We start from the raw sequence: 21349 nt of genomic DNA on the forward strand, positions 1-21349 counted from the left end.
TACAAGAGGAACCCATTCAACAGAATCCACTAAGCATCATTGAGTGGACAATAACGGACATGCTAATAAGAATGTTGTTACGTGAATTTGCAATATCATAAGAGACAAATAATTACATGTAAAAATGTTGCTCTAATTCTATGATAAGAGACCTACTGTGACAGATCTGGCAACTCAGAGTGGGCTGTCAGAGTGGCCTACAGTAGTCACGGTACCTGCATGACATCATGAGTCCTGATAAACTCTTGAAAAATCCTGCATCCCTTTTGTCTTTCAGGTAATCCAGCATTTTCTGTCAAAATACAGAAAGCATTGAAAACTGTTCCCTGGGAACACAAACACTCATGTCTTTTTTTAATTGTAAGGTGCATTGTATTGCAATCTATCTTCTGAAATGTGCTACATAAATAAAGTGGGAATAATCGATTGATTGATTGATTGAAGTCATGAGTGATGTGTCTCACCTGCTGGACCCGCATGTTGCCACCGTTCAGGATGGAGATGCCCAGTTTGAGGGTGCAGGTCACCATAGGGCCCAGTCGCCCTGGGGACAGAGAGGGCCGCTGTTAGATCACAGTAGGTAACAGTTGAAGAGAGATCGGAAGTGTTAGTACACTGCATGTGAGGGCATCAGAGTGTAGGACAATGTTTCTGCAAGGGTACAAATGCTACATTGTCAGTACACAAGTGACTAGTCTAGCCCGCAGTTTTATTTGCACGGGGCAGGTGTGGGTCCAAAAATAGCTGACTAGGGCATCGCCATTATTTATTTGGAGAATGTGTGAATGTTCCTGTACTGTTCGATATGGCTCTATATCTCTATGGCTGTACAAGACAGATAAGATGTATATGTTAGATAAGAATAATAATCATCATCACCTTTACTGGCACTAATCATCTGCAGCACCATCTCTGCAGCCCCGCGGGCGTGCAGTCTGGCCTGTTGGTACAAGATCTTCTGTTTCTCCATTTCCTTTTCCTGTGGGACAAACCACACATACATGAACACACACACACACGTGCACACACACACACGTGCACACACACACACACACACACACACACACACAGCTCTGTTAACAAAATGAACAAAACTCTCTCTATCTGCAGCTCTGGGACAGACATGCTATCAATCATAGACAGTGTACAGTCGATTAGAATCCCATCTCATCATTCATGACTCAGATATTCATCAGGGCTATTAGAAATGGAGTTCAGACAGGTTATTTCAGAAAAAGAGAGGTGAGACAAGGACAGACTCATGCCTCAAATGTTTTCTCTTTCCCTTCTTCTTCCTCTTCTTCTTCATCCTCTGCACAACTCTGAAGAGACAGAGAGAGAGTGATCGTTTAGACTGAAGTGCAAAACTGTGTATAACTGATTTGTTCATATTCAGACGGTGCCCTCCACAGTATAAATATAAGTTATTTACCTTTGCCATCATGTCTGCATATGCAATATATAGTGGATCTTCTTCCAAGAAACTGGAGAAAAGAAAAACATTTTCAATAATTAAACTGTGACTGACCAAGAGATTCATCAAGAGTCATCCGTGTAGTAACTCACATGGGAACTACTGTATATTGGCCTAAAGCTTTGATTGAGTGTTGTGAAGCAGTGAATTGACAGGTATCTCTTATAAAATAGATGTTTACCTCAATAACGATAAAAAAAAAAAAGGTTGGATAAATCAATCCCTTGTTTCCTGACCTTCTTTCTGTGAGGGCGTTATGGCTGAAGTGAAGGATGAGCTGATGAAGAGGGTCTGGCTGAACCTCAGCCTCCTCCTCTTCCTCCTCCTCCAGGATCTGCATCGGGGTTTTCTACGTAGGGCCACAGGGGTCGGCAGTTAGCTCTGCTATTTAACTAGCCACTCCAGCACATACACGACTAGCTAGGCCATGTCTTTTACTCACCTCTTAACCCTTAACTCCCATACAGTAACTTCAAGCCATTACCTTATGTCAGTAGTCCATCAGACAGACAGGTTCACCAAGGGTTGTTCAACATGACATGCATGCCCATCGTATTCACAGTTTGACAACCACACTGAAATGTCCTACTAACATTTCACTAACACTAGCATGCTGTGATGAGCTGTCATGATCTGATGGAGGTGTGTCAGGGGTGTGTCCATGAGCAAGGGCGGTACCAGGGCTGTGTCCCAATAGTCTTAACAAGCCTCCTCACTTTCCTCACTGATCTGACAAGGACATCACGTCAAAGCCATATGGTTGAAACCCATCCAGCCCTTTGACTAATCAAGGAGGAGATCATGGGAACGCGGGCGAGGAAAGGGAAGCATTTGAGTATTGAGACACAGTAGATATGAGGGGACTTAATAGACCAGTGCTTGGATACTATACATGCATTACTATGGTCAAACTGATGCAGCAGAGCGAATGCAGTGTGTGGAGAGAGAATGGAACGAATGGTTCCTGATTATAGAAACACCATGGCTCCAGAAAGACTATCATAATCAGACTGCAAACACCAACCTTTAAAACCTCACACTACCACACATATACAGTATCATGCAGTTAGATATAGATGAACGCCCTGTCACTTCTTCATGCTGCTACTCTGAGGACCACAGTACACACACATTTTTTTTTATAAAAAAAAAATATATATATATATCATCTTACTCACTGTACTAATGTCAATGAACTATAGAATTGTGTATATTCAAATATACTATTTTGTCTCAGTATGAGGTCCAACAGCTGTTTATAAAGTATGAATCCATGTTGAACTATGATCTCCACACGACGCGAGCATGCCACCGACGTCACGTTTCACGCCACGTTTCACACAACAGACTTACAGCACAGCAGTGACGATAGAGATACGACACCCAATGGGCTCGTCCACATCTGACATCAAAACAGCGAGTAACTGAGTCTTAGGACTCCCCTTACCCTAGTGGTGAGATAGCCATAGCCTGTTTTTCTAGAGACGTGCGCGGCGGAGCTGAAACTGAGTCTCCTGTGACTGTGTCTGTCATGCTGGCCACGGCCCCTGGCGGGCCTCTGTCTGTAGGGAGCCACACAGTTAAAGCGGGAGCCTAGGGGAGGCCAAGGCGCGGTCCCCACACGGGTGCGTTCCGGCATCGTGCTCAAGAAGCATTCGGAGGAGAGGACCGTCAGTGCAGTGCCAACACAGGGCACAGGGGGCAGTGTGGAGGCAGAGGTGGCCGCCACCACCGAGAGCACAGTACTTACTGCCAGGTCCTGAACTAGCTTCTCCTCAAAGAAGTACTCCTCTGTCTCTATCCATAGTCTCTGATAGCCCAGCATGAAGAGGTTAATAGAACGATGCCTGGGGAGGGAGGGAGGGAGTGGAGGAGGGGAAGGAGTGGAGGGGGGGAGAGTTGGATTAAGGTGGGTCTTCATGGGTTTAGGAGGGGAAGGAGAAATGTAAGGGGGGGAGTGCAACAGGAAGTGCATTCCAGGGTGGTGATTGGTCGATGTGGGAGCCACTGGCTCTTCTGACTGGTCACCTTTGATAATATACATACAATACAGTGTCTCCCTGACTTTTGACTTGGCTGGTTAAGATATCTAAAGACACAGTGTTCACATCATCATGGCAACAGTTAAAGAACCAAAAGGTTAATTAACAATAAGTCAATCAATTAAATACGTAAGTTCATGAGGAAATACATGACATGTACATACAACAAATGCTACATCATGAAAATGATCTTTACTAACAAGCTCATATTTCCTCGATTGCTCATTGACCATTAGCCGTTTTCTCAGGCTGACCAATCAGAATCAACAGTGCAAAACAGGAGGTTGATAGGTAGGTGGTGTTCAGTCCATAGCCTGGAGAATGAAGGGGAGATGTGAAGCATTCGCCCTGGAGTCTCACATTACCGTTAGCATGGAGAACAGATGGTCAAAGTTAGAGGCTTGGTACGCCTTTTCCAGCCAAACGTACCGATAGCCGTTCAGGAAGTAATTATTATTTTTGTATCTGAGGGTTTTTTTTATGTAAGAAACAACAGACAGGAGAATGTGGTTAGGGAGGTGAAGAGAGGTGTGTGTGTTGACACATTAGCAAAACATGCCACCAACTCACTGACAGATACAGTACATGTGGGTTATGGTTGGTTTGATGGTGACAGAACAAACACAATCCAGTGTTATATTTATATTTTGTAAATTATAGTTTTTCAGCTACAGTATAGTTGTTTCACATGTGATTTTGGCCAACATGTGAATGCTCTTTACATCAAGGTATCTGATCATATTATATATTCCAATATTCACAATGTTATACAGTATATCTATCTCAGGGGAGGCTGGTGGAGGTAGAAATCAGAGGACGGGCTCATTGTAATTTCTACCTCCACCAGCCTCCACTGATCTCTCTCTTATTTATGTACATTAATCATCATAGCAGTTTACACATCAGTGACAAGGTAACAGAGTTAGCTACAGTACGCTAACTGTCATCTGTAGTAGAGTCTGTGACAGCCTCACCTGGGCAGGTTGTAGAGAGGAGCCATGCGGAAGCAGGCCACCACAGCACGCTTACGCTGTTTAGACAGCAGCTTCTGCCACACACACTTCTTGTCTCTTAACGGCAGCTCCACCTTGTTGAGAGGGTGAGAAAAACACAATAGTACCATTTTATGAAATAAATATATATACACGTACATGCAAATTCAGCTTCCAAGTGGTTATGGAGAAGGACAGGCCTGCTAATTGACATTTCTGGCGACAGTACCCAAGTAAACAAAAGCATCTTTCTACCCAGAACAAACTGTAGTTTTACAGTTATCTATGACTCAAAACCAATCAGCTGCTGTACTAGGCTTGGATTGGTCCTGCCCCATCATTTGGGGAAACAATGTTGCTGTGTGGTCAGGGTAAGGGAGGTGTGCTGTTACCTGTTCTAGGTAGAAGACAGCAGCAGAGAGGCTCTGGACTCTGTTCACTGTGTGTTCCGGGTCAGCAGACTCCTCACTCTTCACTACCACGTCCTTGTACAGATTCATCTGCCACTGCACCGCCGGGTCCTCCGACTACACACACAGACACACGCACGCACACACACACACACACACACACACACACACACACACAGTCAGACATAAAGCACTCACCATGTTACTACTATGTAACTACCAGGTTAAAAGCAGACGGTAACATTAAGTGTAATTCACAAAGTTGCTTCAACAACCAGCCTACCATGTCCTGAAGATGGAGGTTCTGACGAACATGATCCTTCACCTCATCGTCAGTGTCTTTCTGTTGGAGGGAAACAAGTGGAATAACATGTTTTTGTGTGATTACTACTGTATGAGGTAAACGGTGAATACTTCTGAGACTCCAAATACAAACTAAACATGGGATGAAGAGATGCCGGGTGCAGCAGGCTAACATTAGCTTAGCTCACCAGGCTGTAGCGTATCTTAGCCAGGGAGATGAGCTGCTGGTCCCCAGGGGAGCACATGTTGAGGCCGATGGGCAGCATCTTCTTCAGGGCGGCCACGATCAGGGAGGTCTGGACGGAGTATAACTCCCCACGCCGCTTCTTGTTTTTCCTCTCCTGGTCCTGTCCTCCTGACTGGAGAGCAGAGAGATTACTGTTAGGTCGCTAACCTTGTTGTTCAAACAGGGGACATGATACAAACACAAACAGGATCTACGTAAGATGTTCAGACACTCTTAGAGGACAAGGGGAATTAAATAAAAGGTTGTGTCCCAGCCCAGTGCATACACACCTGATTGAGCTTATAATCAAGATGTGATCAGGTTTTCTACTACAGTATCAGAAGTAATAAACACTATTGCCAATCAATCGTGTCAAAACACCCTGCCTGGAAAAAGAAATATATTTTGTGGCTCTGCCAGAATACATTACAAGGACCTTTACTGTGACAAGAGTAGTGGCTGTTGGGCCAAACTGTGAAAGCATATGATGAATGAATAACAAACTCACATTTACAACTGAACACTGTCAAGATGAAAAACTGTAAACTACAATAGGAGAAAGATCTACGTGTCCACATCTAAATTAAAGGGGTGTGGACTAATAACATTGATGTGCATCTGATACACGCCAAGCTTGTTAATCACATTGAAAAAAAAGCAACCAATCCCACAGCATAGGAAATGTACTGCTAAAGTATTTTTCTTTCATTTGCAAAGTCTAGGAAATGGCAACCCTGTACTGCTTGGGGATTCCATGTGAGGAAGTGAAGACTTAATGTTGATCCTTTCCAAAGTGCTGACAGAGTGAGGACAGAGGAGAGAGATAACTCCAGGATTAGCCTAGAGATATACCCAGAGGAGAAGGCTGCCATGGTTCATTACTGCAGGCCAGACTAGACAGAATGACAGGGAGCCATTTCCAGAGGGAGAGAGCTTCCCGGCATGCCATAGGAATAAATACTGGGGCTAACTTTCTAATGCCTTACCTTCGACATCTTGGTCTTGCTGGCTCCAGTCAAGAAGGACAGGTTGTTGATTTCATTCTGAACCACAAAGTTTTGCTCTTCTCTTTTGAAGTTCTGTGGGAGAGGGACAGGGAGCAGGGAGACAAGAGACAGCAAACTTGAAATTGTCCAAAAATAATAGTTTTTCTTTTTTGGACTGAAAAGTCACGAATGTGATTTGTATTTGAGAGTAGAGTCTTACATGTGACTTGCACCAGAGGATGAAGATCTCAGCCACCATCTTGAAGAGCTCGTTGGAGTATGCATCAGGCTCCTTCAGCCACCTGGACCTGGAGGGGAACAAAACAGGCAGAAATTACATGAATAACTACTACAGTACACATTGTCTTTTACCTATAATCATATACAGAGAGACAACTGCATGCTGCAGAGCAGTGGATGGAGAGTTCGGAGGAGGGCTCATTGTAATGCATTGAATGGAATGAGGAATGTGATGTTTAAACCCTTGCTCATTCCAATTCCATGCATTACAATGAGGCCATACTCCTACTGCAGAGATACACCAGATGTTCCAAGACAATCATGGTTGGTTGGCATACTGGTTGGTTGGTTTACCTGTTGGTGTCTACATAGGTGATGAGCATGGGGTAGAAGGCGTAGAGGTCTCTGCAGAGAACAGCAAACTCATCCAGGATGAGCAGCTCGGCCTCCTGGGTGTCTCCCTTGCTGTCAGCCTTCAACAGCTCCTCCTCAGCCACCACCTGGGTTTGGGGCATCAAAAAGGTCAATCATACAGTATTTGCAGTCCATTTTTAGGTGTTGCTAAATGGTATTGTACACATACTGTCCTGTTGTTTTGTCTATTGTTGTAACGTGTCATAATTTGAATATAATGAGTAATGAGTTCTGAGTAATGCTCTTATCTGTCATATCTGATCCTCTCTCACCTTTACTGTCTTCTTCTTTAGTTTCTCCAGAGTAGGCAGGAAGTGACTCCTCAGCAGGTCAGCACCAGCCATGCAGATGATTGGCTGGCAGTAGACTGTACGGACACAGGAGGAACAAGGGTAAAAACAGGCCAATCTAATGCAGCTCACTGATGAACTGCATGTTCCACAAATGTTGAGTTCTACTTAAATTAAGTGAGAATGGATGACAACATTTCCGTTCGTTGGTGTACTTTGTATTGCCCGCCAAGCCCCGAGTGACAGACCCACCTGCGATCCTCTTCATCCAGGGGGCGTCATCGATACCCAGGTTGTTGTTGAGGATCTTGAGGATGTTTCCCAGGATGATGCTGAGGTGGTCTGAGGTGACCATGGTGCAGCAGGGGCTGTCTGGCTCAGAGTTCTCTGGTCCCTTCTCCCACCAGTAGGACAGGTAGTTACACAGCATGGGCAGGATCACCTCAATCACCTGTACAGGGTAGGGTTAACATGATATTAACCACCCATATGATTGAATTATCGCCACGATGAAAGAGAAGGGAATCCAATGGGGATCCAGCTCAACTGGTCTAGCCTAATGATTTCCTGTGTGTTCTCCACAGTTCTGTATGTTCTCCCTCCCCACTCTGAGATGTCTTACTGTAACCTACCTGGGGCATCTCTGTGTAGCGCGCCCCTGACTCTGAGATGTCGTGGATGTCCTTCAGCAGGCCGTCCAGACGAGGCATCTCTGGACACATCTCCTCCACCGTGTCTGGCATGCTTAGGACTAGACAGACACAAACACACACAGACAGAGAATCATGTATAAAACAGTAATACAACTGTACAAATACAATATCTGGTAATATTATACTCAACAGTAATACCACAGTGATGGTGATGATGACAGTACATGCTACTGTAGTTTTGGTGCTGTAGACGCAAGCTTGTGATTATACATTTGTATTTTCAAAACAGTAATGTGACTGTATGTGAAGTGGTGATGAAAGATGATGTATTGTGTGTCGTGGTACAGTGTAGACTCACTGGCTCTTTCGCGGGGGGTCTTGGTGTTGAAGACAGAGCGGGGGTTGTGAGCGTTGAGCTGGATTTCCAGGAAGGCCACAGGCATGGCTCCTACCAGGGTGGCCAAACACTCCCCAAGAGCAGGCAGATGCCTGGGGGGCACGCACACACGCGCACACACACACACACACACACACACACACACACACACACACACACACACTAATCAATGCACATAAACACAAGAAGGAAGATTGTAACAGAATACTGGTTGATGTTGTTTTTATGTGATTTGTTGTGTCGTAATGTCTTGGTGCAATCAAAAGTCATCTTTGGGAAACAACATATATATTACGTAGGTCTTATCTATCAATCTTGTGTGTACATTGCTATGTCACCCACAATATTGTAAACAACACCCATTTAAAATGAATGAGTGGACATAGCCCACATTACTACAGTGTGGCCTCGCACCTCTCCAAGTAGATGTTTTTGCCTATTCCCAGTGAGTAGAGACAAGTCAGGATACGATAGCAGGACAGCTGGACATCATCCACTGAAACACAAACAACAACCTGTCAGTCACCCAACACATCTGTGTGAGCATTGTGTGACAACATCTCTAAGTAACAACCTCAGTGCTAGAATCAAAGATTAAAAGTTAAGATCAAAAAATATTACATATGTATATATTACATTTTGATTTGAATAAAACGTAAACTGAAACAGTTGAGAGCAGCGTCCGACTCACTCAGCAGGTCCACTCCAAAGTGGTGCTGGGTGATGTGTTCAAACAGGGCAGTGAGGATGGGCAGCAAGGCCGTCGTGGCGTAGTTGATGTACTGGGACACGCCCTTCATCTGGGAGCGCTGGGAGAACTTCCCCAGCTTCAGCATCTCCACCGTCTTCTCCAGGTCCTCAGCTGCGTTCTCAAAGAACGCCCGCACCCCCGCCTTCACCAGTTCCCCGCCAGACTTCATCACTGTCCTATGAGGAAGATGAGAGGACAACGGGGTGGTGGTGGGGCGAGGGGGAGGGGAGTCAAGTTAACAATTGACATACAACAACAATTGACAACAATTTCCTCATTGCGTGGGCAATAACATATTTCTATTCTATTCCATCAATAAAGACCACACTTCTATAGACTGTGGCCAGAAACTTTAATTTATTGGGTGGATGAAAAGAAAAATGTGACAGCTTTTGATAGGTTACTTCTCAAAGACTTTTGTGAACTGTTATGCTAGTACTGTGTGTAGTCACCTGTGGCTGCTTGGGGTTAGACAATATTTCCTATCTAATACAAGTGTTTACCTTGTGTCGAGCGAGTGAGCGAGGATGTGTAGACAGCTCACCATCATAGCAGAATCACTTCCTGTGAGCGGAACACAAAGATATGGAAACCACTGAGCACAGACAAGAGTCAACACAAGGAGCACTTTAGCACACAGCAGGTAAAGGCAATGGTGTCCTTACCAAAGAGGGAAATCCTGTGTCTGACAAGAGCTGCCAGCTTATAGAACAGGCTGGAAAATAAAGGAGAGGGCAGGGAGTGAAATAAACAGAGAAAAGAGTGAGAGAGGGAAGCATGAGGAGGAGAGGAGGGGAGGAAGAGAAGAAAGCAACCGAGGATAACAGTAAGAAGAAAGTTCATTTGAACGTTGTCCAGTCCACAATTGACCACTAGAGGTTGGTAGAGGTTGATTTAGGAATGGGCATGTACAGTAATTGTTATGTATTATATGTACAGTAATTGTCTCTGCATTATGTGGGGTACCTGGTGATCATCTCCTTCTCCTTGTTGGAGGCGTAGCCGCTGCTGCTCAGGTTCTTACTGGGCGTAGACAGGAAGTACAAACAGTGGTTCTTGAAGTACTGGTCGATCACAGGGAGGAGGATCTGAGACAGGGGACAGGAAGGGTGAGGATCAGAGAGACATGCATACAACTAGAAGGAACTTACTGTAGACATATCAACAAAGATGCTAATTGGAAATAATAGTGTTGTTATAACATTTGAGTTGGGGCAGTTTACAGACTTCATATCCATACCTTGGCGAAGAACTTGATCTCTTGATCGTGAGGTGATTTGTCAGTCTTCCCACTGGTGGCCATAGCCTCTGGGATGGCCATGTGCAAAGGTGAATAACAGATATGTTTAACTCTTCACACATTTTTGAAAATTAATTATCATTCATTATCAATCTCAAAATTAGAAACACTTAGGTTTAACCTCTGAATGGAGACTCTTGTGTGTTTGATGTCACTAAATGTGACATGCCACAAGTACTCACCCAAGTGGGCGATGAACTCCTGGGCTGAGTCTAGGTACTTCAACAACCTCTTCAGGAACTTGTAGGCAAACCTCTTCTCCATAGAGGACTCGTCCTGCTCCATGTCCTTCAGGCCTCTACAGCACAGGAGGTTACAAATTGATTCTGTTCATTATTTTTCGGGTCGAAATCAAAATGTATGTTGCCTTTTATGGGTAATGAGAAAGAATGGTTATGGTGTGTAACTTGAATTGTATTTGTATTTGTTTATTTCCATACAAATAGACAGAAAAGTGATATGGTATCAATAGTAAGTGTAGATATTTTACAGGGGCGATCAGGGGAAACCCTGAGGGGTATGTGAAAGAATCTCCCCTTAACATACACAAAAGACAATTTAAAGGTATAAAACATCAGCCCATAAGCCCAAAGAGTAGGGAGAGATGAGGGGAGGTGGCTGACCTGCTGATGGCATAGCCATTAATCTGCAGGAATTTGAACAGCTCCTGGGCCTTCTCCCTGTCTCTGTACTTCTCCTTTGCTGTCAGGGTGTCATAGGGAACTAGCAACGGGTGGGTGCCTCCTCCTGAGAGAGCAAACACACACAGGGATGTAGATGGAGCACTAACAAGCTCCAAATATGGTGAAAGTAACGTAAAAAATGTAGCTCTTTGGAAGCCAGAGTTCAATAACACTGAAGACATCTGAGTGTCAGGGTTGGAGCACAAGTCCAGCAGGGGGCTCAAAATACTCTAAATGTCTCAAAACTCACACCTTTACTATTCAGCTCAGTTTTCTTCTTCTTGGACCAAATGTTGTGGTAGTTTTCTGCCACCACCTCCACCATCCCCTATATCAACATCAGAAATGGACGGATTAGTGCTGTTTCTGGTTGATAATGTAGAAGGCTACAGTACAACAGCCCATCCTCTGTTCTATAGTAACACCAACCTGTAACTCTCTGGACAGAGTCACGTTGTTCAGATCCAGTGGGGCCGGGCTGAATGCATTAGCCTACAGAGACACACAGAATATAATAGAACAGAATAGAACAGAGCAACATAGAACAGAAAACAAAACAAATACACACAGGTACAGTTACAGGCATACAGTGTTCTCTGGTAGCTTATCCAACACAGAGACGAACAGTATCATACAGCAGAAATACTGTAAACACGTGTTACCTGACTGGACTCTGAGGCCTTGCGCTTTTCACTCTCTCGTTGCTGCAACATGGCCTCTCCCTCTTTGGTACTCTCGATGTTCCAGCCCATGGATAGCATGCTCTTAAGAGACTCCTTTACTGGCCAGCGGTATGTCTCCCTCTCCTAGACACACACACACACACACACACACAAAAAGTTAATGACCCTTTCAATCATATTTGTCATTTCTAATGAGCCATCTTAATGTACGCTCAAACTCAATCATCACAGCATGCATTTCCTTGTGTTTGACTTTGAAACTGTACATCTCATCAATGTACCTTCTCACTCAATGCTTTGTAAGGCTTCAGCAGAGGGTGAGATTTGGCCTGGTCATCCACACTCTCTCCGAGTTTCCAACCCGCCGTCAGCTGCAACAGTCACACAGTAACAAACACATTGCTCCCATTTAAACTGTTGCACATCAAAGCCATTTTTTGAAGAAACACAAAGTGGAAGTTGAGCTAGTAAACAATGATAGCATTGACCCACCTTCTCTGAGGACCACCTGTCGTGGGAATGCTCGGCAAACTTATTGGCGATGTACTCCAGTTTCTCTGGGATAGAGATACTAGAAACAGGGAGGAGACACACCTTCTGTTAGATCACCATTTTAAAAACACCACTTGGACACAAACTCGCTGGCTACTCACTTAGCAGTGTTGACAGGTTTGGGGTCGAAGTTGCCCTGGGCGTCCACCGACGCCTGCTTCTCCAGTGTGGTACTGAGGCTGGTGTCCACATAGTCAGGTGGCAGAGCCCCTGAGATGGCGTTCAGACAGGGCATGGCCATTTTGAAAAGGTCAGCGTCGTACTTCTACAGGGGAGAGACAGACGGACGGACACATGAGGGAGCCAAAGAGGTGAGATAACACACAGCAGGTCAACTATCTCCCCTTCCCCATCTCTCTCTCCCTCCATTCCTCTCTCTCTCTCTATGTTAGGCAGAGGCTGGGTCAAACGAGGACACATCTACAGTCGACAGCGAGAGAGAGAGAGAGAGAGAGAGAGAGAGAGAAAGAGAGAAGAAACACTGCAGAGAGGGAACGGTGTTCTGTGTCAGACTGATTAATGATTAATCTTTCAGATGTGCTTCAGCAGACCCTTCACTGCGCTCTCACATCTCATGCTCCGACTACCAAGAATCGGCTCCCCTGAGGAATATACTCTGATGATGGAACCCACACTCTGTCAAAATACTCTGTCAGCACTGAACCTAGAAAAGCCCTCTGAAACTGAAACCAGGGGCCTGAAGAAATATACTGTTGAAGAAGTAGAGTTTGACTCTTGATACTTTACAGGCTTCAACCTCAACCATTAACAGGGAACAAACCAGTGGAGGCTGGTAAGGATAGAAATTGGAGGACGGCCTCATTGTAATGCATGGAATGGAATGAGGAATGGTATCAAACACGTGTCCGTCCTCCGATTTCTACCTCCACCAGCCTCCACTGGAACAAATCTATGTTGTGCATGATTACTTTAACATCAGAGCCTGACACATCTTTTTCAACATTCAACACCATTTCTTTACTTGACAACAGCTTGACTTAGGCAGAAAGAGACTGGCGCCCAGTCTACCAGAGAGTGCATCCTCACCTTGGTTGAGAGGGAGTCGAAGATCCCCCAGAAGAGTTTTTTGGTGAGCAGCAGCTCTTCCTCCGAGGCCATGCCGAAGGCTCCCATACCGGAGGGAAGGCAGTAGTACTTCCAGTTCTGCTCATAGTGGTTAGTCAGGAGCTGCAATGACACAAGGGTCAAGGGTCATACATCTTGATTGGTTTGAATTCAAAATTTGAACGTTAAAACAAATTTCAGCACTCCTCCTCTGTCGTATTTGTACGTGCCGTGTCAAAGGCCTGTAAGTGAGACGGATGTTATAGTTACCAGTTGGCATAAGCATCTCAGACTCTGATGAGCAATGCATAGTCAGGGGAGGGGTGTACTCACAGGGGAGGGGAGCGGTGTACTAGTACTAGGTGACATACTGTACCGGAACGTGAGATGATGACAAAGATGAGAGTGAGGGATGGAGGGGAATGGTATGTCAGCATTTCAGAGGTGTCACAAACACTTATCCTTTTAGAGAGGATAATGGATGCAGTGGGAACGAGAAATCTAATTTTAGTCAAAAGGTGTGAAACTGCTTTGATTATTCCTTGTATGTCTCTTTGACATTGTCCTTAGTACCACCAGACACACAAACACAACTTCTTTAACAGTATGGTCATCAACACATAAACCGTGGGAGAGTGACAATGCGTTCTTGGTATCTCACCCTGAGGGGCATCTTGCAGTACTCCGTGAGCATGGGCACGTCAAACACCAGGCGTCTCAACAGCTGTTGCATCATGGAGGGACGAAGGTGCCTGTGGAGCGTTGGGAGAGTTAATACTGTCATCATAAAGATAGAGAGGGAACACATAACTACTGTATACATCACCCTGTGAAGTGCAACTACAGTATACCATTCAAAACCTCAAGCTAAAACTCTGGGAAATGTCCTTCTCATGCTGCAAGGGCATCCACTTGTCCCACTTTGGGAGGGCTGCCTGCAACATGAACAATCATGAAGATCTGACAGCTCGTACGTGCAGATGGCGAGCAGACACTCCTCGATGGAGTCCCTCTGGGCCTTGGTGAGCGAGCGGCCCTTGGACAGGCGGTAGATGGTGTGCAGCGTGGAGTCGATCAACGCGGCGTAGTGCTCCGTCCCGGCGAACTGGGACGCACACCTGGTCAGCAGGGGAAGCACCGCCGAGCCAATGTACCTGTTCATGGCCAGGGCTGTCTCTGTGGTGCTCAGCACCTCCTAGAGGACGGAGGACCAAATAGCAGCTTATGAATCAGTGACAAAGCATTTAAAATGGTAAATGCTAATCAACCCCTACAGTTCTTTGGCCATAAATTCTCCTTCCAGGTGTTGAGCTCCCCTGTGTCTGATGATATCGTTGGGTCTGCTCCGACTCTGACCCCGGGACAATTTCATCAGGGACTGAGATAAATATGGAATTTTTCATCACTTTCTCTCAGGGGATTATGGTAAAGCAATTACTGACGTCCCATGGTGATAATCTTTCTGTCTCCTTGAGGGAATACAGTACTACACTCCCACAGGACTAGACAGGACTAGGATGAAAGGTCTGTTATCTTCTTTTTAGCAGATGAGGACTAAAAAAAAAGACTTAAAGGGAGGGTTGATCAAAGAGAATTTTGGATTAAATTCTCTGAATTGGTGGATGGTTGTTCGACAGCAAACACTCCTTCTCGAAAACTTTCACCAACTGTAATATGTTGTCACATATACAATAACTATATTATACTAGAAGCTGAGGGGAAGAGTATGTCTCATAGAGATAGATACATTTCTATTCTATTCTGTTCTGTGTTCTCTCTCGTTCACCTAGTAAGCATGTTACGTATACTAGTCTAGAACTATACCATACTAGAAACTGAGGGGAGAGTCACTCTCATAGAGATAGATCTAGTTCTAGTATATTCTGTTCTATCTCTGTGGTATCTCTCACTCACCGTGTCCAGATATATATACAATATACTAGAAGCTGAGGGGAGAGTCGCTCTCTTAGACATAGATACATATATATTCTATTGTATTCTATCCCGGTGGTGTCTCTCTCACTCACCGTGTCCAGGGACGCTGAGGCACGGAGGTCGGGCAGGAAGCCGACCTCCAGTAGGTGAAGCAGGAAGCTCTGGTCCTCGATGCCGTACACACGTTCCAGGAACAGCACCATGGGGGCCTTGTGGTCTGGACAGAAACTGGCTGACATGTCAGGCTCCGTCACTGTACCATCTGAGAAGAGGAGGAGGAAGAGGACGAGGAGGTGGAGGAGGAAGAGGGAGGAAGAGGTTGAACAGGGGTCAGAATACATCAACCTAGGTGTAATACAGGTAGTAAGAACTAAGCAAGTTATTTGCTAATGTGGGGGAAAGAAGAGCATACAAGGACAAGCAGGGAACCATTATTCACAGTGTGATTCAAGTGTGATTTTCTAGGAGAAGACTAGAAACATATTGCAGAGAGAGGGAAGTGGTGCTTTCCCATTAGAAGATGTCAAGAGGAAAATTGAATCTGGACGGCTTGATTGGATTTTTGGCAAAGAAAAAAAGTTGGTGGTTCAAAGGCTAGTTGGGTTTAGATCTAAACATGACAATTCTGAGATAAAGTACAAATTGAAAAAGCGAAGACCTTGTCGGCTCCAGTATTTTCCTCCGCAGTGGAAACCTGGACTGAGTAATGAACAGAAATCATCTCCTCAAGGCCAACAGGGCAGACAGTTGAATCAGGATGATCTAGCTTCCCTAGCCTAATACGCCTGAGGTATCTTAGATTCAGTCACATACTTTACACTACAGCAGGATAGATGGTATAGTATGAAAGTAAGTATGGAGGATATGAAATCTCAGATACAACAAGCTGACGAAGAGCGCCTGCCTTCTGTAATTCAATATTTATTCATTTCAGGGTGGGGGTATTTCATCATAGATATAGATGCGACCTACAGTAGTCATATGCTTGTCTTCAGTGTTTTGTGTGTTCACTTATGTTGCCTGTCTAACACACACACACACACACACACACGTATGTTCTTCTCAAACAAAACAACAAAAATAGAAATCAACTCAAATGAGAGCTGAGTGGTACCTTTATTGACCACGGGCATTTTGAGGGGTATACTGATGATGCCCACTAGGTCTGTAGTGGGCACCAGGGAGCGCAGGATGGCACGGATACGCAGAGCCTCCCCTTTACCCTTGTTGATGAGCTGAGAGAGAGAGACACAGAGAGAGAGAGAGAGAGAGATAGAGAGAGAGATACAGAGAGAGAGAGAGAGAGAGAGAGAGACAAGGGTGGGAGATGTTATGGATTGCAGGCACCCTGCCTACTAAACAAGAGTGACAGAGAGAAACACAGTACAAATGAGCTGCTTCTCCAACTATGGCACTTTTCTCCTGAATCTTATGCAGCTTCTGTCAGCAAAGAGTTGTTGTTCTGGATGTTTGTAGGTCCAGTCCACTCATGTCGCCTGAGTGTAGGAGTGTGCTGTGTGACTCACATGCTGCTCTGGGGCACAGCGTCCCAGCAGATCAATGAGGGCCGAGTAGAAGGACATGATGGCATTGCCCGTGTGGGCCACCTCTTCCTCCTCCTCCTCCTCCTCACCCGACCTGAGAAGAAGAGACAGATATAGACTGGGATATTTTCAGACCCTATTTGAAGACTTTTAATTGCATCTGCCACTCTGCCCTTCCTTGATGTGATCACTTATCTAGCACCTTTGGATAGGTGGTAGCTTTCTTCCACATGTTTTTTTCCCAGTAATTTAGAAAAGTGAATATTCTAAGAACGGTATAAAGGAGAATGCTTTAGAAAAAATATTTAAACAGCCTCCAACAAATTCTGACCAAGTGCTGTGGCTGTGGGCCTCATCTGTCCTACAGAACCCAGTCAGCAGACAATTGTGGGCCACATCTGGTCTTGTGGTGGCACATATGGCTGAGCCAGAAATAGCAAGTATTAAAGTACATGGGCCAGACCGTGGCAATTTGCTGTGGGCCAACTCTGGTATGAGGAATGTGGCCCTGATACGTTCCTGTAGCTACTGAGCAATCTTTGGTCTGTTGGAGTGTGGTTGGGACCTGGGTCGCATCCACGTGCTGAGCCAAGGCCTGCCCCTTTCATGGCAAGTAAGTGAGTAAGTGATGGGAAGAGTTACCCAGTTGTGAGTGCTTGAGGGGGCATGTCCAGGGCGGGGTCTTCAGAGATCTTAATGGCCTCCTGCATGGCAACCAGCAGACCGCTCCCTCCCTCTCCTCTGAGGGCGGGGCCGAAACACTCTGGACGCCTGATCAGCAGTTTCACCACCACATTGGAGTTCTCCTCCACACTCTCACCTGGAGAGGACACACACACACACACACAGGAGATGAGCACACACACACACACACACACACACACACACACACGAGATGAGCACACACACACATAGCCTTTCCACCATATTCACTTTCTTGTAAATGGTTCCATCTCTGTAACATACCGTTGCTGAAGACTGCGAATCGTAGGAAGGATAGGTAGCGCTCTCCTTCAATGGGGTTCCAGCCGATGTCAGGGTAGCCTTTGGCCAAGAGCATGGCACAGCTCTGCAGACCACAGCAAGCTAGGTACGTCACCACCTGAAAACACACACACACACACACACACACACACACACACACACACACACACACACACACACACACACACACACACACACACACACACACACACACACACACACACACACACACACACACACACACACACACACACACACACACACACACACACACACACACACCAGTCAGTCAGTCCACAGCTCAATCTTGCTTTAGTTTTAGTGCCTCACTCAGTCATGTCACAAACGGTGACATCCTGAGAGCTTCTCTAGCTTGCTCATTCAACTTGAACAAATGTATTCCATTTTTCATTGAAGCTGTTGGTACTGTGGCTCACCTTCTCAAGGTCAGGCTCCTCCAGGGCGAGGGCTAACCCGTTGTTGTCCATCACCGAAGAGGCCGCCACATCCAGAGGTGTGGATCCCCTCATGGCTGGGGAGGCTGTACAGACACAGACACAGACACAGACACACACACAGACACAGACACACACAATATGAGCCACAACACATTACGTGCCAAATATTGTAGTACGGTCACATTCCTCTCTGTCATTCATCGATGCTAACAGCAGGGGGCACTGTCTCTATCTAAAACAAAGCTCTGAAGAAAGACTCCATAAATACTGGAAGATCAATCCTGATGCACTTCCACCTTCTCTGCCATTGATTTAGTCATCCCAGTGCATGCAGAGTGGATACGCATTTACTTAATGAAAATGGCAAGACACATCTCTGCACCATAATCAGCATCTCAGATATGCAGCATGATGTCCCTACAAGTATATGATTTGGAATCGATGTGGAACTTTAATCATGACTTTTAAAGGGCAGTAGCTTCAAGCCATTTGGATTATATGGGAAATCAAACACCCCTAGAAGATAATGAGGTGACGAGGCTATGCCCATTAAGTGCTGTGATCTTGAGAATGTGAAGACCTGTCACCTCTCCCACAGTCAGATGATCACACCAAAAGAAGCACACGATATTCCTCACAATCCGAACCCAGTGAGTCATCACTCCCTGCTCTGCATTCCTAAATATCACCACCCCTCTTTTATCCCCCCCCCCACCTCTCTCTCTCTCTCTGTGCCACCTCTTCCACGTGTCCCTCTCTCCAATATACCTGCTCTTTGTTTGTCAGTCTCCCACCCAACTCTCCTCTCCTCTATGTCTGCCACCTCTCCCCCCACCCCTTTCTCTCTACTTTTCCCCCACTGTCGATCAATCTCTTACCCAACTCTCCTCTTCCCCTTTTCTCTCTCTCTCTTTCTCTCTTTCTCTCTCTCTGTTACCTTTTCCTCTTTCCAATCCCCTCAGGATTTGTCCTCCTCATCTCTCCTCTCCCTTCCCTCTGTTAGCCAGTCTCTTAGCCAACTCTCCTCTCCCCTTCCTGTGACCTCTGACCTCCCTTCCCTCTTGCCCTTCTCCCTCTCCTTGTTACCGTCAGACAGAACAGGGCCCAGCAGTGTGTTGTTTCTATAATTGTCACTGTGACCCACCCAGTCCGACACTGCTGTTCTCCAGGAGGTAACTGAGATGGTCAAACATGGCCTTCTGATTCTGACGGCTGATACGACAGAAGTAACACAGGAAACGACAGCAGCTGGCCACCATCTTGGGGAACGTTATCTCCTGCAGAGGGAGGCAAAATCTCATGTTACCCTTAAATTCGACCTTGAATTGTGAACTTTATCCTGTAGCATTCAGTGTATGTTTACTACAGGTTGAATTCTAACTTGAAGTACAGACACAGAAGTCTGACATTTGTGTAAATGAAGCATTGATGTCAATTGGAGAACTCAAGTTCGGAGTATAATGCCAGTATCTCCAGCAATGTTATGTTACCAAAATAACTCTGATGAAGGAACTAAGAAAATATTACAACATAGTTAGTCAGCAAGAACTATAAAGTAGACACATACGAGCACTGCTGTTGGTACTTCATATGGGCACTGTAAGTGAACCGAACAGATCGAGTGACAGCCGACAGAGCTGGAATTTGTGTAACTGACTAGGGGTCACAGTAATGAGACTGGCAGGCAGATATGAAGGCCTGTGGTCTGTCTTTCCGTCTGTCCGTCTGTCAGTCTGTCTGTCTGGGGTTCCCTCCCCATGGTCCGGTTCATGCTTGGCACAGAGAGTGGCATTAAATCACGACCCACTCTTTCAGCACACCCCAAAATGGACTGGCATGAGGAGCCCTGACACAACCACTCTCCTGCCCTTCCTTACCCCTCTCTCTCCCCCACTCCACCCCCATCTCCACCACCCACCCTCCGGCCCTTGGTATTGAGTGGTGGGTCTTGCGTAGGCCACAGCCTAAGACACACACGCAAACACACTTTCCTGGGATCTGCTTTACATTAGAGATGCCGACATGGCTGTCTACCAGCAAACCCCTTGAACCCAACCCAAGACATTACAACGATACATTACAGTAATCTTGTCCCATGCTTGTTTACTACAGCTCCAATACCAAGCAAGGGGAGGGGACAAGCTAAAAGCAGGGTGATTCAAAACTACAAAGATATTCATACCGTAGGGAAAGTACAGGATTTTTTTATTATTGAGATAATCACCCCATAAGCACCCCATGTCTGTGACATGAAAATGAGGTGAAAGGAGACTGTTGAGATGCCTGAGACTTACCTGGGACTTATCTCCTCCTAGCACGTTGACCATGACCTCCATGACGGTCTCGTGCATCCCCAGAACCCTCATCAGGTTGGGGTGCTGGTAGAACACCTTGTTGTTCATGATGTCACTGCAGACAGACAACATATGGGGTTAGGGTTAGTCACTGTCAACCCTGTGCTTTCACACTGTTAGTAGATTAGACTAGAGCAGTCTCTAACCCCAGGCCGTCGATCATGAGTTTCTCCTCTTCGTTCCCCATACGAACACTGAGCAGAGATCTGATCTGGCCCAGGGAGGCCAGCAGGTTGATGGCGTCCTGTACAGAGGCAGCGCTGATGGTGTAGCTCTTCCTCATGGCCCGGAGCAGCTCCCCGATACCATCGTACTGTCTCCTCAGCAGGCTGAACATCACCCTCACCAGCTCTGGGTCCTGAATGCTGCACTCCTGGGCCCAGCTGGCCATGGTCTGGGAGATCAGCTCCTTCAGGTTGGCTGGAGACAGAGGGGGAAAGGATGTTGACCATGTAACACTAAATATGACCTGAAACCACTGAGCATGACACATAATGAGCACATGAAGACCTAGACACAACCCAAACATTTATGAAGCATTGTTGCTGACGTTTTTTCACTTTCAGTTGGACCACTGGAGGGGTTAGGGTTAGGGTTATTATTTAGATATGTA

At 45.8% G+C, this 21349-nt stretch overlaps 1 protein-coding gene across 1 annotated transcript in view; it reads right to left on the reverse strand.

The window, feature by feature from the left end:
- Positions 1-21349, reverse strand: part of ryr3 (ryanodine receptor 3) — an 83996-nt gene that overhangs the window by 13085 nt on the left and 49562 nt on the right. Inside the window, exons 39-82 of the mRNA XM_083689093.1 lie at positions 20883-21156; positions 20677-20791; positions 19527-19656; positions 18362-18465; positions 17907-18042; positions 17583-17760; positions 16923-17034; positions 16511-16631; positions 15489-15658; positions 14436-14656; positions 14123-14213; positions 13444-13584; positions 12498-12661; positions 12337-12415; positions 12126-12215; positions 11824-11967; positions 11591-11653; positions 11414-11489; positions 11102-11225; positions 10661-10776; positions 10419-10486; positions 10145-10266; positions 9844-9893; positions 9682-9742; positions 9119-9354; positions 8842-8923; positions 8389-8519; positions 8010-8128; positions 7630-7828; positions 7360-7454; positions 7028-7173; positions 6654-6741; positions 6434-6526; positions 5410-5580; positions 5202-5261; positions 4901-5035; positions 4491-4603; positions 3225-3321; positions 1711-1823; positions 1433-1484; positions 1266-1322; positions 880-979; positions 465-544; positions 216-292 (exon numbers count right to left, since the gene is read on the reverse strand). Coding sequence (XP_083545219.1) covers positions 216-292; positions 465-544; positions 880-979; positions 1266-1322; positions 1433-1484; positions 1711-1823; positions 3225-3321; positions 4491-4603; positions 4901-5035; positions 5202-5261; positions 5410-5580; positions 6434-6526; positions 6654-6741; positions 7028-7173; positions 7360-7454; positions 7630-7828; positions 8010-8128; positions 8389-8519; positions 8842-8923; positions 9119-9354; positions 9682-9742; positions 9844-9893; positions 10145-10266; positions 10419-10486; positions 10661-10776; positions 11102-11225; positions 11414-11489; positions 11591-11653; positions 11824-11967; positions 12126-12215; positions 12337-12415; positions 12498-12661; positions 13444-13584; positions 14123-14213; positions 14436-14656; positions 15489-15658; positions 16511-16631; positions 16923-17034; positions 17583-17760; positions 17907-18042; positions 18362-18465; positions 19527-19656; positions 20677-20791; positions 20883-21156 — 5194 coding nt within the window. The remainder of the gene's footprint in view (positions 1-215; positions 293-464; positions 545-879; positions 980-1265; positions 1323-1432; positions 1485-1710; positions 1824-3224; positions 3322-4490; positions 4604-4900; positions 5036-5201; positions 5262-5409; positions 5581-6433; positions 6527-6653; positions 6742-7027; positions 7174-7359; positions 7455-7629; positions 7829-8009; positions 8129-8388; positions 8520-8841; positions 8924-9118; positions 9355-9681; positions 9743-9843; positions 9894-10144; positions 10267-10418; positions 10487-10660; positions 10777-11101; positions 11226-11413; positions 11490-11590; positions 11654-11823; positions 11968-12125; positions 12216-12336; positions 12416-12497; positions 12662-13443; positions 13585-14122; positions 14214-14435; positions 14657-15488; positions 15659-16510; positions 16632-16922; positions 17035-17582; positions 17761-17906; positions 18043-18361; positions 18466-19526; positions 19657-20676; positions 20792-20882; positions 21157-21349) is intronic.

Source organism: Argentina silus (genome assembly GCF_951799395.1).
Source record: "Argentina silus genome assembly, chromosome: 17".
NCBI classification, from domain to species: domain Eukaryota; kingdom Metazoa; phylum Chordata; class Actinopteri; order Argentiniformes; family Argentinidae; genus Argentina; species Argentina silus.